General features: G+C 30.0%; 1 protein-coding gene across 10 annotated transcripts in view; it reads left to right on the top strand.

The window, feature by feature from the left end:
- Positions 1–17,220, top strand: part of LOC127698728 (annexin A6-like) — a 71,823-nt gene extending 54,603 nt beyond the window's left edge. For all 10 annotated transcript variants that reach the window (XM_052202358.1, XM_052202360.1, XM_052202367.1 and 7 more), the window contains 3 exons: positions 5,688–5,763; positions 9,646–9,758; positions 14,526–17,220. In XM_052202358.1, coding sequence (XP_052058318.1) covers positions 5,688–5,763; positions 9,646–9,758; positions 14,526–14,648 — 312 coding nt within the window. In that variant the 3' untranslated portion in view covers positions 14,649–17,220. The remainder of the gene's footprint in view (positions 1–5,687; positions 5,764–9,645; positions 9,759–14,525) is intronic.
- Positions 17,221–19,381: the final 2,161 nt, after the last annotated feature.

Genomic DNA, 19,381 nt, shown 5'->3' with positions numbered 1-19,381 from the left:
TCAACAGGGGAAGCTTAAAATACTTTTACAACATAAACCATCCATGCATTCACTTTTTAGCTCACATGGCCTTAAAGGCTGTGTGAGCTTTTGCCATTCCTACGCGTCCATTGTCCGGCGTTAACTTTTTCAAAGATCTTCTCCTCTGAATTCACTGGACCAATTTCAACCAAACTTGGACTGAATGATCCTTGGGGTATCTAGTATACATTTCATTTTTGTCAAGCCTGCAACTTCAGTCGCAAAAAGCTCGATATAGGGATAGTGATCTGGCAGCGGCGGCATTAACTAACTACTTCAAAGCTTTAAATTTTAGAAGGTGGAAGACCTGGATGCTTCATACTTTGTTTATAGATGCCTTATGTTATGAAGTTTCCGTCTGTCATATGTCCATTGTCCTTGACCTCATATTCATGGTTCAGTGACTAATTGAAAAAAAAGTTAAGATTTTTTGTAATGTTAATTTCTCTCCTATTATGAGTAATAGGATAGCTATATTTAGTATCTGCGTACCTTGCAAGGTCCTTATGCCTGTCAGAAAGTTTTCATCTGCCCGCGACCTCATTTCATGGATCAATGAACAAGGTTAAGTTTTCGTGGTCAAGTCCATATATTAGATACTATAAGCAATAGGTCTACTATATTTGGTGTATGGAATGATTATAAGGTGTACATATCCAACTGGCAGGTGTCATCTGAACTTGACCTCATTTTCATGGTTCAGTGGTTAAAGTAAAGTTTTTGTGTTTTGGTTTGTTTTTCTTTACTATAAGCAATAGGTCAACTATATTTGGTGTATGGAATGATTGTAAGGTGTAAAGGTCTGTCTGGCAGGTATCATCTGACCTTGACCTCATATTCATGGTTCATTGGTTAATGTTAAGTTTTCATGGTTAAGTTTGTTTCTTAGATACTATAAGTAATAAGTCAACTATATTTGGTGTATGGAATGATTGTAAGGTGTACATGTCTGTCTGGCAGATATCATCTGACCTTGACCTCATTTTCATGGTTCATTGGTCAATGTTAAGTTTTCATGGTTAAATTTTTTTCTTAGATACTATCCACAATAGGTCAACTATATTTAATGCATAGATTGATTGTAAGGTGTACATGTCTGTCTGGCATGGATCATTTGACCTTGATCTCATTTTCATGGTTCATTGGTCATTGTTTAGTTTTCCTGGTTAAGTTTGATTCTTAACCCAAGTTTTTGGTGGGGTTCGTTTTGCTCAATCTTTAGTTTTTCTATGTTGTCAGTTTATTTTTCGACTAATGAGTTTGAATGTCCCTCTGGTATCTTTCGCCTCGCTTTTAGAAACTTTCAGCAATAGGCCTACTATATTTGGTGTATGGAATGATTGTAAGGTGTACATGTATTTCCAGTTTGGTTTATCTAACCTTGACCTCATTTTCTTGGATCATGTTATGTGATACTTGTAGTAAGGCTTTATATTAAGGACTATCAGCATAAAATCAATGGTCAGTAAAGCAGGCGAGACATTTCAGTGTGTGCACTCTTGTTTTATTCTTGTCCATCAAGAAACATGGCCAGCATGGCTTAAAATAGACCATATGGGTAAAATGCAGTTTTTGGCCTATATCTCAAAAACTAAAGATTTATCTGTCTTGAAATTTTCAGACCAATCGGACCACCTTATTTGCAGTTATTGCACCAGAAATAATCAATTTTACAAAATTTCCCTGTTTTTAGTTAAATCTTGAAAACTATTATAGATATAGAGAAATTTTAAACAGCATACAAGTTCAGCTAGTGAAGATCTACAAATAAGTTGAACTGTCTGAAATTGTAAATTGATTCCTTATAGGAGTTATTGCCCTTGAAAGACAATTTTTATTAAATTTTCCAAGTTTTTTGCAGAAACTATGATAGATAGTGGGAAACTTTTTAAAGTGGTCGAGATGTTCAGCAAAGTTAGATCTACAAATAATTTAATGTGATCCTTTCTATGAGTTATTGTCCTTGAAAGATTATTTTTACCAAAATTTCAGTTTTTTGCAGAAACTATGATAGATACAACTAAGCTTTAAATGGCAAAGATGCTTAGCATATTTTTAAAAGACCTAAAAATAAGTCAGACGAACCAAATTATCAATCAACTTCTTATAGGAGTGATTGCCCATGAAAGATGATTTTTACCAATATTTTGTTTTCTTTTACAGAAACTATGATAGATGGAAGAGAAACTTTATATAGCAAAAATGGTCAGCAAAGTTATATCTACAAATAAGTCAACATTAAATGACAATTTTTGACAAATTTTGTCTGTCTGTTGTAAACTTTTTTCTAAAATCTTCTCAGAAACTACAGAATGAATTTAAGCCAAAATTTGTGTGAATGAACTTTAATGAATTCTATTTCTGCCCTACAACCAACATAGCTGGCATAACCAAATGAGTGGTACAGGAACTCGGGAGCTTCTTATTTTGCTTGCAACTGGTCAGTTTAATTAAAATTTTATCAAGATCTTTTTAAAAAATTGTTAGGTACTGAAATCAGTGTTATCAACATGATTCAGGTGACGTTACCATTTACTTCTATGAGTAGCTTTCAGTGAGCTATTTAATGTAATTACAGTCAACATTTTTATAAATATATATCTTGATAAGTTTTTGATGTAGTCTTCTCATATCTGAGTGGCATCAGCCACGAAGATACAGACAGACTACATTTAATTTACATATAAGTAATAAATAATTATTTTATCTTTTCTCTTGTTCTAATAAGAGCAATTAGTTTGATAAAACAGGAATAGTATCATTATCTAAAATTTTCCAGATGCAGTAACACATTCAGAAGATGTTTTATAGCTTTGGATTTGGAAATCTTAATTGCTTCTATTTTACTGTTATCAAATTGATACCTTATCACTGTTTTTGTATGGCAATATTAATCGTTTTACTATCTTGTCTTTTCTACTTTAATTACCAAAACCTGTTTTTTTTGCTGATAAATGACAACACTTCTATGTAAATTAAAATATAATTTACCACTTGAAAGAAATTGGTTAATGCATGTATGGTTTCCTCTGTAATCTATTATCTTATGAAAAGCAATTTAAAACTTTTCAAAGGTAATTCCTTAAAGGATATTGTAAGGTTTTTTTTACTTGAATTAGAAATTGTTCAATATAAATGATGAATAAATATATACGTAAGAGCAGTAAATAGCAAATGAACTAATACTCTAGAGACTTTTTTTTATTAAAAAAAAATGCTTCCTGGAAATAGGATAGGTGTGCAACATCTTTAGTCGAACAGTATCTGACTTTGTTCAGGCATAATCCATCGGAAGTTTTGTAATAAAGAATTTACAATATTTCTTAATCTATTTTCTATTGTAAAGTCCTAATTAGAGAATTTTAAAAACATTAAAAATTGATTTATCTAAAATGAAAAAGCCTTTTACATCTTTCTTTCAACAGCAAAGGCTATAGGCATGAAATACAAACCTAAGTCAGTTATTTGGGTCTGTCTGCTGATGATCTGATTTTAAATACTTATTGGCCTCTCACAAATACTGCTGATTTCTTCCAGTATCAGAAAGAACGTTTTAAACTCACATGACCCAGTTATGTCCCGTCTTTTATTTTCTTGTTGAAGTTAGAGCTCATCCTGTTAGCTTACCTGACAATGTAGATAACAAGATGTGTTCTTTACAGACTAAAGGAAGGGAGTATTGTGTACACATAAAACTTGTTCAACCCCACAACATTTTGTGCCTCTACCAACTACAACAATTGTTTAAAATATGACATTTAATATAGGTGTCTAAATTTGAAAATGAATTTGATATTGTCATGGTTACAGAGTGCAGACACTCTTTTTTCAGTTTACTGTAATTTGATTTGAACATTTTACTTTTAACAGTAAGGTCAGAATTGAGTGTCTTTCTTTTTTTAAAATGCCTTAATAACCAAATGTTATACAGTATATTGAAAATTTAAATTCTGACAGCCTTAAATGAAGTACTTAAATCTTATTATGAATCTCTGTACTGAATATTGATAAAAGTTAAGTGCTCAAACTGTGTTAGTATTCCATCAATCAACAAATTATCCAAAAGATTTGCTGGAATTCAGAGGTATTAATGAGCTCTTTAGAGGTGACATTTCTTTAATAGGTAATATAATTTCATTATTGTATAAATCACTATAATGTTTGTGTCAAATGTTGGTTCTTCAATTGTCAAGAATATTGATCCAGGAGGCCCACATAAAAATCAACACTTTACTTAGCTGCTAATGTGAAATTAATTGTAATTGAATGGCTGAAGCTGTTCTTGTTTTTGTCTTCATTTAATTAGTCAAAACAACTTTGCATTTCTTCAGTCATATTAGTTAGATTATCAGGGGCAAGGGCAAGCCATTGATTCTTATAATTCAATCTGTCATTCCTCAGTAAACATTTGTTTCGGTGTGTTCACTGTATTTTGTAAATTACATTTCAACAATAGTTCACCTTTTGACATTTTCTCTCTTGAGAATTTTTGCTGTAATTGAAAGATTTGTCTCCTTAAGAAAAAGAACTCGCTCCACTATGAAAAAATTATCTGCCAGGAAATTGTATTCATATAATTAACTAGTATAATTAAAGCAATTTGATTGACAATTAGACATTACAACACTTGTTTGTTAAGATTGCAAGTGCAAATTGGATTCTGGTAAATTGGAACTAAGAAATTGATGCCTGCATTATTATTATCTGTCTCTGATGCTTAATTTTTTGTAAGAATTAAAATTGACAAACTTAAGAGTGTGAGATTTAATTATTGCAATTACTGTCCTGTTGCATAAATAGAAATATCTTGGCAATGTCAGTGTGAAGCCTGACGATCACTAATTCCCAATGTTGAAGGGAATATATAGTCATGAAATTGAATGCATCAACCAACAGAGCAAAAACATGTACCTTAATTATTGTTTTTTAATTTTAGTTCCTTTATATGTTTTGGAATTTAGTGTGACGTCCATTTTTACTGAACCAGTACACAATTTTATTTAGGGGCCAGCTGAGGATCACCTCCGGGTGCGGGATTTTCCTCGCTGCGTTGAAGACCCATTGGTGGCCTTCGGCTGTTATCTGCTCTTTGATCGGGTTGTTGTCTCTTTGACATAGTACCCATTTCCATTCTCAATTTTACCTTAATTATTGAAACAGTTCAAAAATTCAACTTATATCCTCAAAATAACATTGTGCAGTTCAGCAATTGGTCCATTGCAAGGTCAAAGGTCATTATCACAGGGTTGCATGCTTCACAGTGACTAAATTTTGTTCAGTTTCACTTAATTTGGTACATAACTTACCCACGATAAACCATGACCTATTCAAGGTTAAGGCCAACCACTTGTATCAGAGAGTAAAAAAATTGTAAGAACCACAGAGCTTGATTTTTCCCTACAATCTCTGCCAGACTTTGAACAGTGCACAATCATGCTTTCAGATCAAACCACTTCATTTAAAAAGTCAGAGGTCAAGGTCAGGGGCATGATCAGAACGTTAGAGCTTAATTTTCATATTCAAACTTATATCATACTTGCTAATGTGCTTGATCATTGTTACAAATTCAAACTGTTAATGTTTTACGCCTGATTTTATGTCGGAGATCAACCTTTATTTTAATATTTTCGAAATAATATTTCTCACCATTGAATGTTTTGTTACAGTTAATGGGACATGATATTTACCAAGGAATAGCTAATTCTATGTCTGGGGATGCAGAAGATGCTTACATAGGACTTGGTATGTACATTTTATTATTTGTAAATAGACAAAGGAGGTATGATTTGAGGTCAAAAATACTTTTTAATAAAAAATATTAGTAATAAGGTGTAATCTTGAAAGGAAATAATTACTAGTAAGTACAAGTGTACTTAGATTCATGCAATACTGTAAATCAACTAATTTTTGTGAGAGATTTATATTTACTTAAAAACACGAATATAAAATGCAGCTAATCGGATCTTCTCTTTTATAAATACATTTAAACAATGTTATATAAGATAACCATGAAAATAAATCTCCGAAAGGTCAACTAGAAAGATCTTAACATGACCACAAAAAAAGTCCCAGAAAATGGTTGGTTTACAGTAAGGTTAGCTTACACTAAAACCACTGTTAAATACATGTATATAGATTTTATATCAGTGACATAATTGTCACACTATCATTCATAGTTTGTTTTGTCTTATAAAAATGAGAAGATGTGGTATGATTGCCAATGAGACAACTTTCCACAAGAGAACAAATGATGTTTGCAACACATGAATAAGCCCAATGCAAGCTTGATTTATAACCTAATTATGTTTATATAAGACAAACAATCAAATTTTCACATCTTTTACAAATAGATGAAATAGACATGCATGTCTGATCAGCGAAGATATTTTCTATTTTTTTTAACATTTTATGGCAGAATGGCTGCAACTAGTCTATTGGTTTTAATTCTATCAATGAAACTGATGTGTTATAAAAGCAAAATTGCTCACATTTGTTTAATATGTAGAAGTTTTCTAAACCTAGCTATTTTATCTTACTAGTTTTGATTTTACAGTAACAATTTAGATCTTGATAGAATTCAGATTGATCTAACCAATTGTAACAGAATACAGATAAGGTTCAGATGTTTTTACAATAAATATATTGTTTAAGGAGTCGACAGATCGGATGTTATATTTTATAGTTTGTCTATGTATAAACATGCTTTTAAGGGTTGATAAACATGTTATAATCTATACAGAATATTAAAACTATTCACTATGATGCAGGTAATGTTTTTAATATTTGCATTTACTAGTAATGTACAAATATTGAAGGACACATTAAGTGATGAAATATTTGATAAAATTTATATCATATGATATTGTAATGTCTTGATAATTAACTGATCAATGTAGAGTAGACCCCAGGCTATCATTTTTATAGCATTTAATTCCAACCCAATGCAGGTTTTGTTTTAAATTGATATTAATTTCAGTAATTGAAAAAATCACCATTTTATTACTACCTACAGATTGCTACAGAACCTTTTTACAACAGAAACCATTCTTCTATTAACCAATGCATTATATACACTTACAAAAGTCGGTGACAAATACAATCATTCTAGTTTGAAAATTTTGATCAAGATTGAGTTTGAATCATATATCATGAGATTCATATATTTACTATTATTATTTTCGGTATAGAAATGCTGAAATATTTTCCCAATAAACAAAACTTTTTAGTAACTTGACTGTATGATTTACCTCAATTTTTTTAATCGCCTAATAATGATTGGAACGGAGTTATTTTTATGCTTGTTACCAAATGCCTTTTATGCTCTGCCTATGATAGAAGGTGGCAAAATGATTTCTGTTTGATATGTCCTTCAGTTAATTTTTCCTCTTGTTCGTCAGTCCCTTTCAAATTTAAATAGCAGTGAAGACACGAGGTAAAGTGTATGTAAAAGGGTGACATTGTGGCTCTTTGAATTTGTGCAAATGCAGCATGTAAAACTGCATCTGAATATCAATAATAATCTATTTCATTAGTTACACATCAAGTGAATTGGTTCATCTTTCAAAAATGATTTTTTTTTAAGTTAAAAATTTAATGAATGGAAAACATATCAAGAATTATTACATAGAAATAAGAAAAATAAATAGATCTGTGTAAATACTAACGAAGAATTCAATCTGCAATCTTCATTATAACTTGAAAGAGAGAGACTCAAATAAATTGTGTCAATTCTATCACATATGATAACTTCATCTTTTTATAGATTTTTGTAATATAACTCTTTTGTAGTTTTAAAGTAGCTATAAAATCTCATATAGCATAAAATCTTCTTTGTTATCAGTTTCAAATTAATTAGAAGCAAGCTGATGAAATTCACTAATGACAATTAAGCTTTTGGATAATGATTAAAGAGATTCTTAATATATATTTAAAATAGACATAAACTGTGTTTATTTAGACCAAGGTTTTTTCATCTCAGCTTTATCTTTGTTGGAGTTCATTAAACTACAGGCTCCATAGGAAGGTTATTGCTCACCTGGTATCTATGCATGAAATTGACTCAATTTGAGTATTATAATATAAAACTATTATAATAGTAGTTATCAGATGTGTCAGAGGTCTCTTTCTTGTTTACTGATACTTTGAAGCTTTATATTTGTTGAATGAACTTAGAATTGTTCATCACATATATATCCACTACTACTGAACAGAATGAATTCATGTTTGGTCAACTAATTGACAGTTTGGGCACTTTTTGAATCTCATAGACACCTTCTTCTTGTTTGGCGATACTTTGAATTTTTCAGTATGTCATATGAACTTGTCACACATTTCTCCACTTCTACTAAACAGAATGACTTCATGTTAGGACAGTAGCTTGACAGTGATGAGTTGTAAGGTGTGTGTTCTTTCAGCTCTGTCAGACACCATCTTCCTGTTTTACAATACTTTGAATTAAGAGTGGGGTATGCTTCATATGCATTCTTGTTTCGCTAAATTTAATAGTGCAAAAAAAAGAAAGAATTTGTATTACATGCTTTTATATGCATTTGATTTTTCTTCTGGGAATAATTCATGTAATTTCATTTGAAAATGAAAGATTTTATATTACCTGTTATTCCATACATATAATATAATGTCAAGGTTTATGAAGATTTTATTAGACATTCACATGTTTTAGCTTTCGTTTATTAATCTTTCCCATGGTTTTATTTCTGTTATACAATATAATGTCACATGTAGACAATGATAAATTGTGGTTTAGGAAATATTCATGTCAAGAATATTGAGCAATAAAAGTTCATAACGATATAAGTATTTTTTTAAAGTGCTTCCAATGCAGCTATAGTTTGATTTACAGACGTATTATCTGTGCATGCAGTAGCTGATGGTCTATTACTCCACAAGGACATCCTTTTCCCAGTAGTCTGTTCTTCAGGATTAGTCATGATTTATTACATTCTCCGTTGATAAATTTTCAAATTGTACAAATTAGAAAGTAGGATGAATTAAGCTCTGTCAGACAAATTTTGATAGAGAAGTATATTCTTTTGGGAGATTTTTCTGTTATAAAGCTTCCCATGCTTATGTTTTTATACATCTTTAATTGTCTTAGTGTGTTCTGTGGAGATTTATCCAGTAAAAAATACTCCAACACAGCAAGTTTAGTATGTTTGACATTCATTGATAATGTAAGTCAATATTTTTTTTCTGAAGATCAGTTGTGGTACACCCATTGGGATTTAATACATAGGCATTGTCAGAGATTTGTTTTATGTATTAAGTCACAATAAGATTTAAGTAGGCTTGCATTACCAATAAAAATCTTAAAGATTTAGTTAAATCTGTATTTTTATCCTAATTCACCTTTCAAAAGTATAGCAGACAAAGTTAAAAATATATATTGACATAATACAAAATGTAACATTAAACTCACTCCAGTGATTTTAAAACATGATTTTTTGTTCTCAGCTCAAGAATTTTGTTGTTTTCATGTAAACAAATGATGTCACCATAAAGGTAAATGACACACAGCTAGCAGATCTTCTTTTATTTTCATCCAGTTTTAGAAGATACAGTAAAGTTTGATAGAAGATATTTAGTAGATCTTTTTTTGTATTTCAGTGACTGTTGTAGAGGACCCGGTAGGATTTTATGCTGATAGACTGAGTAGAGCCTTCAGTGGAGTTGGTACAAATGACAGTATGTTAATCAGGATTGTTGTATCAAGATCTGAGGTCAGTGTTTATAAGATAAACTTAGTATTAAGTCTGTAAATATGTGTGAACATTAAAAAAAATGTCCTTATTGGCCTTCTTTTACTTGAGGGTAAGAGTTCATTTATGGTTAGGGTAAAGTTGAGTTAAGTATAGCTTTATATGGGTTGGGACCCTAATGAATGTGAAAGATGGCCCTTTTATTGAACAACCCCCTTTAAAATATCCTATATCTGGTTATTCTAATATCAACAAGTCTAGACATTTTTTTAATTCAATTTTTTTAAAGTCAATAGAAGTAGATCTAAGATATAAGATATGCATATATTAGATATTATTGCGAACCCAATGATACTTTTCCACAGATTCACCTGCAAGTTACCTGTCGATTTAAACTTTTGTAAGTTCTTTTGTCCCATCTAATAAATACAATAGCTATTGTTCTCTGTGTAGTTTATTTGATGGGACCTTTAAATTTCTTCCAAGAGAAATCTATCACTCACTGATTAATTCACTGTGTCTAAACTACCCCGGCAAAAAATGTTTGGACTCGATGGTATCTAATATCCGGCATGGTGACGGAACATCAATAGATAGAGAAAAGGTAGTTTTCTGTTTATTTATTTGTTATTGTTATAATATCGAAGAATATTTATACATATATAACTATTTTCTATTGTGAGATGTAATATTTTCTACAACCGTTCTAGATTAACGGAGAAATAAGTAAAAATGCACGTCAAAATGGCGAATTGAGTGAACCATGCTTCGAATTTGTTTAATTTCTCCTTAAATTGTTCACATGGTACGGAAAGAAAGGCACGGAAAGAAAGATATTGACATGGAAATTGCAAAGCTAGTCACTTTGAGCATTTCAATACTTGTATTTCTGCGTATGGAACGAAAGAAATGGGTCATGTCAAAATGGAAGCACCCGGTTTTGTCAATGTGTACAACCCGGTTTTGTCCTAGATTTCACAAGGCAGAACTCGGTTTTGTCAAAGAAAAAAAAGGCATAATCGCATAACACAATTGAACTTCAGCAATTAAAAGGAGTTTGGTGGCTGGTTGGAAAACGATTTCTTACAGAGGACAACTTATTAATTATTTGAATCTGTAAACACTTGAATTGCTACTTTATTGGAACAAAAATAATTATAATTTTGCTTTGCATTTAAAAAAATACTCTAACTGCGAAATAGATAGAATTGAAGGTTAAACCACAAATTGAGGTTTAAGCTCTCTATATTTTTTGAATTATGTATATTTTAGTGTTTAAACTTAAAATTAGAGTTTATGGTCTTAAAGATTGAAGAACGCACATTTGATATGTGATTTTCTTGTACAACAGGATGGTTATCTTTATAAGTAATCCAATCTACCTAGGGGTGTAATATTTCCTATGATCGTTTAAAATAACTCTTCTTAATGCTAAATGTTCATTATATGGCATGATAATCAGACAAATGTATATATGCTTGCAGAATCGCCATAGAAAATGAATGTTTATGGTAAGAAAAGGATTACAATAATCATGCATTAAAAATTAAATCCATCTATCCCTAATTGTAACTATAATACTAAGTATAAATTAGTATAATAGTCTCAGGCCATCGAGAAAATGCATTAATGATTATTAATAGTTGTATAAATAAACTGTTCTGTTCTCTCTCCATTGTGGTATGATTATCGTACATTGATGTTGGTCAATATATTATTGACAATATATAGGGACGGATTCAGGTTTTTTCAAAGTGGGCGTTATTCAAACAGCTTACATACCGCAGAGCGTAGCGAAGCGAACAATGTTTTGGACGATTTAAGCTAAAAAAAAATCGTTAAAAAAATATTTAATATTTTTTGGGCCATCAAAGGTGGGGGTGGGGGCGTGTGTGACCTATACGACGCCTGGATTCGCCACTGATGTTATATAACTAAATCGTATACCAACTTAAAATTTTATAAGAAATAAGAAAGCAGGGACACCCGCGAAATTGGATGTATGTGAGTAGGATTATCATGTTTATTCTAAAAATTCACATTGATATTTTGGAATTGTCGGAATGCGAGACCAAGGGATGCAAATTCGTGGCGGCTTGAACTATTTGTATGAAGCTTCATATGTCAGAAGTTAGAAGGCCTGACTGCAATATGCCTCGCACACAGATCTTTTATGTAACGATGTTTCTATCTGTCATATGTCCATTGCCATTGACCTCATTTTCATGGTTCAGCGAATTCCTAACAAAATGAATAGCTGATAATGGTTGATATCTATGATCAAGGTTAACATTTCGTGTTGAAGTCCGTATCTCTAATACCATAAGTAATAGGTCAACTATATTTGCTCGTATGGCGCATATGACTATTTATGTGACCTTGAACTTATTTTCTTGATTAATTGGTAAATGTTCATTTTTTTTTTGGTTGGTTTTAATGATTGTAATGTGTTCATGTCCGTCTGGCAGGTTTCATCAGACCTTGACTTTTTTTTAAGGTTCCATGAACAATGTTTAATTTTATGAGATACTTTTATTAAATTATTTATCTTACAGACCTTCAAAATCAATTCAAAACGATCATTCCAGCAGTCGCGACATGTCAGTCGGTACAGTCACTCTTGTATAAATAATATGTAGTATTTATTTTTGTTAAAAAAAAACCCAATTGAAGTTGTTTTGCCATGTCTGATTAGTTTATCTCGATCGTGTAAGTCTTAATTATGAATTGTTAGACTTTTTTTTAATTCAAGAACGGTGCAGTCTTGTTTGAAATTCTTGGTTGGTTTTAGCTCACCTGACCCCAAGGGAAAAGTGAGCTTTTTTCATCACTTGGCCCCCGTGGTGCGTCGTCTTCCGTTATCTTTTTACATAATCTTCTCCTCTGAAATTACTGGGCTACAATACATTTAACAAACCTTATCCACAATCTTATGTCGGGTTTAAAAGGTCTAACGAACTTATGTTTAACTGTTCATCATCATTGGGGTACCCCGCTTGTCAACAAAGATGGCCGACATGGCTTAAAATAGAACATAGGGGGATGCAAGTTTTGTCTATTATTTGAAAACAGCTATAGATAGAGAAAACAGGAGCAGATATGTTCACAATTTCTCCTTTTTTCCATTTTTGTCTATTATCTTGAAATATATAAAAGTTATATAGCAAAAATGATCAGCAAGACAATATATACAAATAAGTCGACTTGATCGATATCCTTGTAAGAATTATTGACCTTTAATTATGATTTTTACCATTTCTTTGCGTTTTTGCCAATTATCTTACAAAAATGTTCTCCTCTTTAACAATTTAATCAAACTTGGCTACACGCTTTATTGAGGTATCTGGTTTGAAAACCCACATGATCAGCCATTTGTAAATTATTTTTTTATTTCAGGGTACCAGTGTTAACGTTGCTTTTCATAAAATAAACAAAACCGGGTTCTATACAAAGACAAAACCGGGTCATTGTGTAGTAAACAACATTGACAAAACCGGGTGCTTCCATTTTGACATGACCCATTTCTTTCGTTCCATACGCAGAAATACAAGGATTGAGGTGCTCAAAATGAATAGTTTTGCAATCTCCATGTCAATATCTTTCTTTCCGTACCTTTCTTTCCGTACCATGTGAACAATTTAAGGAGAAATTTAAACAAATTAGAGGCAAGGTTCACTCAATTCGTCATTTTGACGTGCATTTTAACTTATTTCTCCGCTAATCTGGAACGGTTGTAGAAAATATTACATCTCACAATAGAAAAAAGTTATATATGTATAATTATTTTTCGATATCATAACAATAACAAATAAATTAACAGAAAACTACCTTTTCTCTGTCTATTGATGTTCCGTCACCGTGCCGGATATTAGATACCATCGAGTCCAAACATTTTTTGCCGGGGTAGTTTAGACACAGTGTAATTTACCTGAACAAAAAATTGAACTGTCAATAATGAAAATACATGTACAAATACTAAATAAGGATTCAAAAAACTGCATTTGGTGTTGTATTTATTCAATATCAATAATTCGTTTTTAATAGTTTCAATATAAACACTGATTCAAAAATTAAAAGTTGATTTCTGAACAAATTTTTTATATTTTCCCTGTTAAAATTTGCTTTTTTTGTGTGTTTGACAAATAAAAACTTGAAAATTATTGTGTTTAAATTAAGGTCTTGATAAATGTATTCTATAACTGAACAACAACAAAAACATGCAAATTCAATGGAACAATACTAAAAATTTTGTCAGAAATAAACTCTTTATAATTAAATCAGTGGTTATATTGAACAGATTGAAAATATATTATTGATATTGATTAAATACAATATTGCATGCAGTTTATGTGAGTTTATACAACTATTTCCCCAAAAAAAGAAGATAATTTTTTGGTCAGGTAAATTAATCAATGAGTGATAGATTTCTCCTAGAAGAAATTTAAAGGTCACAGTGAAAAAACTACACAGAGAACAATAGCTATTGTATTTATTCAAAAGGACAAGAGAATAGACAAAAGTTTAAATACCCTGGTCAAGAGCAGACGACTCTGTGGAAAACTTTCATTTGGTTCGCAATAATACTTTAATAGATTATAATAAGGATGGAAGCAATAGTAAAGCATTCATTTCTCAAAATTCGTTGCATTATTTGAAGTTTTCCTTTTAACAAATTAAAAATAACAAATACCTTGAGGTTTTTCTTCTTCTTTGTAATAAATAAATTTGATCTGCTATGTTGAAATAAAACTTAATTTTTTTAATTGACATACATGTTCTTTTTTCCAGATTGATTTAGCAGAGATTAAAGTGAAATATAAAGAATTGAGTGGGAAGACATTGAGGTCATCAATAGAATCAGAATGTAGTGGTGATTATAAGAAGATATTATTAGAAATTGTTGGTGAATAGTCCAGTGATAGATACATTTTGTACTACCAGGAGTATGATGGAATGTATTTACTGATTTAATCTGTGATATTATTTTTACAGTGACACTCATATCATAATGATAGTTTTCAACAAAATTAAATAGTGTTTTTTCACCCTATTCTGTTTTTCAATTTTTTTTAGTTCTTTATTTATTTCTATATTTTTTATTAGACAGACCAAAAAAATGTCATTCATTTTTTTTCATTTAAAATAGACTATGCTTCTTAAATGACAAAAAAAATCAATTGTATTTAGCTATAAGATTAATTTCCTTTGATTTTTTCATTTTGCATGTTCAAAATGAAATTAATCTTAATTATTTCTTAAGTTGAAATTATAACTGACAAAAAAGAGCTTGCTTTAGTCCTTTTTCCTTATAACTTCATCTTATAAAACATCATTAGTTCTGCCACTGTATTTTCCTTTCAAATACTCTTATATCATTGGTTTGAATACATCAAAGTTCTAAGCTGTGATATAATATTACTTTAATTGTTATTTATATAATGCCTTCATCAAATTACGTATTTTATGTAATTATGTTCGTAAATCACTTGAGATTCTGCATTAAAATGTGTTGAAAATAATCCTATAGAAATGAGACTAATATGGACTTATTTCTCATTGTCATTTTCCGTTAATGATAACTAAGATGTTATAAGGCGTATATACAGAGTGGGAAACATGGTATTTAAGATAATATTTTCAGTAGTTCTAGCATTTATATCAATGTGCAATAATTTTTTCTCTATTCTATTTCTACATTTAATTACCGAAGTTGTGATGAAAAACATACTGTATCAACAGTATTTTAATTTTCTGGTTTTACACTGAAATTGATATGATGCAATACTTTTTTGGTGGTTTTACGTTTGAGAAAGTAATGTTCCATAAAGTAATATTTTTCTTTAGGGATTTAATTTCCTGATTAAAATCTATCCATAAAATAAGCCTAATTAAACCCAACCTTATTTCAGACTTTTCTGTAAGCCAACTGTTTTTAGAGCAGTTTATTTTTGCTTTTCTTGAGAAGAAAATTGACACAAATATAAATTGTCACAAAAATGTCAAACTAATCTTCACCTCAAACAATGAGGAAAACCCATACCTTATAGTAAGCTATAAAAGGCCCTGACATGACAAAGTATAAAACAATTCAAAAGATAAAACCAACAATCTGACTTGTATTCAAAAAATATAAAATACAGACATATTTTTAATCAATTCAGTATTATTTAAATAAATTTACCGGTTAATAACATAATGTAAGTATTAAAACAAGTATTTTTAACTGTTACTGCATTTTTTAATAGCTTCATTTGAAAGAATTCCACTGACAAGTGAATTTTTTTATGGTGTACCTTTTACCTTTTGTTTTGCTTTGAAAAAGAATTAAGTGTACACAAAATGATATATCTGATGTTGCCGTCCATTTATTTACATTACATTTCATGTCTTCAATTTATTTTTGTTTATCTTTGCAACATTTTATAAATTTTTTCTTGCATTTACTTGTTATATTTTTATTTAAAGTTTTCATATACAAATTGTTTTTTATATTGCAATGTATAAGTATTATAAGTATTAATGTTTCATTATTATATTTATCATATATTGTGGGGTTTTCCAACTTTCTTTTATGACCAAAAGGATAACTTTTGTGTTTTTTTACTCTACAAAAACATGTATTAAAGTTAGTTACTTACGAAAAGTTAATTTTACTTAATGCTGAACATATACTTTTATACAAATATTGTAAACAGTTTCCTTTTACAAGATTCCTCTCATTGAAATTCAATGAAAAACAACAGCAAGTTATTTCTCAGTTCTTTTTTATTTCTTCTTTTTATTTTATTGAAAGTATATTGTTTCTTGAGAGATTATAACATATATTTATGACGGTTTGAAAGTTTCATCTAGATCATATAAGATGTATTTTTCTGATATAGTACCTTTTGAAACTCATGTCTGAAAGTCGAATCCGACTTTCAAATTACAATCGAATATGAATTATTTCCCTTGTTGGAAAGTATTCAGGTAAAATACTGGTTGGCTGCAGTGGAGAGCAATGGTGAGAAGTAAAAAGAAAAACAATGTGTTACTTCCCATTTCTAAACATTTCTAGCTTTATAATCGAGTTTAAATACAAGAATTTTTAAAGGCAAAAGACTGTTAATAATTGTAATATTTATAAAAACCAATCATTATCTTTAAATTAACAGGGATTAAAAATGGCTAATCTTTGACTCTTCATTGAGCTTCTGTGCTGAACAGCTGTTCTACTTCCAGACAAGGGAAATAACTTGCTTTAAATTATAATTTTGAAATAAAATTAATGATTCCAAAAATGAGTTTCTAGAAGTCTATAGACATATGATCTTATCTATTGAGATATTTAACCTTTTATATTTCCCAGATTTATTTTCAGGTCAGAAAATGTAGTTACTTTAATGAGAATTTATATCTCTTTTTTTACCACATGATAGATACATCTTATTTCTGGTCTATTATTTGTACACTTTATTTTTTTGAAATAAAATATATATTCTTGCACTTTGTTGTCTTTTGCCACCTTAAAAAAAACCAATTAAACAATTAACTAACAAACAAATGAACAAGGTCTGTAAATCAGTATTAGACTTGGTCACCTTTGAACTAACTGAAAAGTAAGTCGTTGATTCAATCTCATTGTTTGATTAACAAAAATAAAAATAAGATAAGAGCTTGTGTTTATTTAATTTGTTGTTGTGTACAAGATGTAAGTTTGTACAAATTATAATTTGTACAGGGTTTTTGTACAAGTTATAAGTTTTTCGACACTTACCTTTTTGCACCAGATGATAAAAGTTTATCTTCTAAAATTTATCAGCTAAGTGTCTTAAATTCAAATATATATACTTCAACCTAACATTTAGTGATATTCTCCTTGTCCTTTTACTGGAAATAAGGACACCTGAATGGTTTAAATTCTATTTTTATTTTTCTCCTTATACCAAAATCAAATCCATTAAAAGTCTTTTTGTGTTCATATAATGTTTTTGTATCAATGCTCAGTATTAGACTGTATCATGTAGTCGTGAAAATATGACAGAAACATGTGGAACAAAAGACTGTGTCATCCATTTGTGTTAAGCGGTCCATAAAACACTTACAACTTGTACAAAAATTCTGTGCAAATTATAATTTGTACAAACTTACATCTTGTACACAACATATATATACATATATATATATAGGTCAAATTGATTTGATGTTTAAATATAATACATTACTATATATTTAAAATTTTAACTGCTGCTTTATTTATTACTTTGGACTTGCTCACTCCTGAAATTTCTTAATGTGATTTGACTGTAAGTTATGCTCTCCACCTATTGCAGTTTATTCAAAATTCTGACCAAATTGCATTTTGTTTTATCAAACTAAACTGTTGAACTGGTCAGAAATTTTAACAAACTGCTGTAGAAAAACACTCAAGTGGTGAAAGTGCAAGGGGATACAATAACGCATACTTACAATTCTATGAAACTTTAATTCCACTTCAGTGATGCTATGAAAAATCATTCTAATAATTTATATATATGATTTTATTGTAATTGTCATGCAAAAAGTGATCGGTAGTAATTTTTGAGTTGCTATAAAAATGTCAAAAACTTAAATTTGGAGACTTTTTTAGCAATTCAAAAATTACTACCTATCACATTTGGCATGACAATTACAATAACGATATGTATAGAATTCTTTGAATGATTTTCATGATATTTATGAAGTGGAATAGGATTGTCAGTATGCTTTATTTTATCACTTTGCACTTTCTCGACTTGATTGTGTTTTTCTACAGCAGTTTGTTAAAATTTCTGACCAGTTGAACAGTATGGTTTGATAAAACAAATTACAATTTGGTCAGAATTTTGACTGCAACACTTACAGTCAAGTCATAGTAATTGAATTTTTATAATTAGATTTTTTCTTTCAAATCTTGAATTTTCAAATGAATAATAATTAATTGTCCTACCCCCACCCTCCCCTCCTCCAAAAAAGAAAACATTTTGACTGCAATAGGTGGAGAGCAACACTTACAGTCAAGTCACAGTAATCACATTTTTTTAATTAACTTTTTTCTTTCAAATCTTGAATTTTCAAATGAATAATAATTATTGTCCTACCCCACCCTTCAACCTCCCCCCCCCCCCCCCCAAAAAAAAAAAAAGAAAACAAATAAGAAATTGAATATGTTGTTTCCTCAGCATATTTTGATTCAACTATAATATGGATGAAATATTTGCCACTGGATTTTAAGCACAGAAATAATCAGCATATTTTGAACTGATGTATTATTTGTAACTACAATAATGACTTAAACTTTTGCAAGTACATCCTTTTTTAAGCAGAAAATTTCCCCTAAAACTTCAGGATATTTGGCTTTGGCCTAAATATTAGTTTAAGAGGTTAGGTTTTTTGTATCGCTTGTAATGTATGATGCAGGACAGGATTGGAGTCAGGGATGCTGATCAAATACCATCAAAGACAAATTTGCTTTTTGTATGAAGCTTTATTTTAAGATGAAGAAAGATCTGGATAATTTAAATCTTGTATACAGCTTCCTTTTTTTCTGAAGTTGTTGTCTGATATATGTCTGTTGTCCTTGGCCTCATAAAAAAACAGTAAAGGATTTTTTAAGGTTATTTTAAGTCATAAGTCCACTTTTGGTG

Source organism: Mytilus californianus, unplaced genomic scaffold (genome assembly GCF_021869535.1).
Source record: "Mytilus californianus isolate M0D057914Y unplaced genomic scaffold, xbMytCali1.0.p SCAF_4, whole genome shotgun sequence".
Lineage (NCBI taxonomy): Eukaryota > Metazoa > Mollusca > Bivalvia > Mytilida > Mytilidae > Mytilus > Mytilus californianus.
Note: the sequence above shows the minus strand (reverse complement) of the source record. Positions and strands in the feature narration are given on the sequence as shown.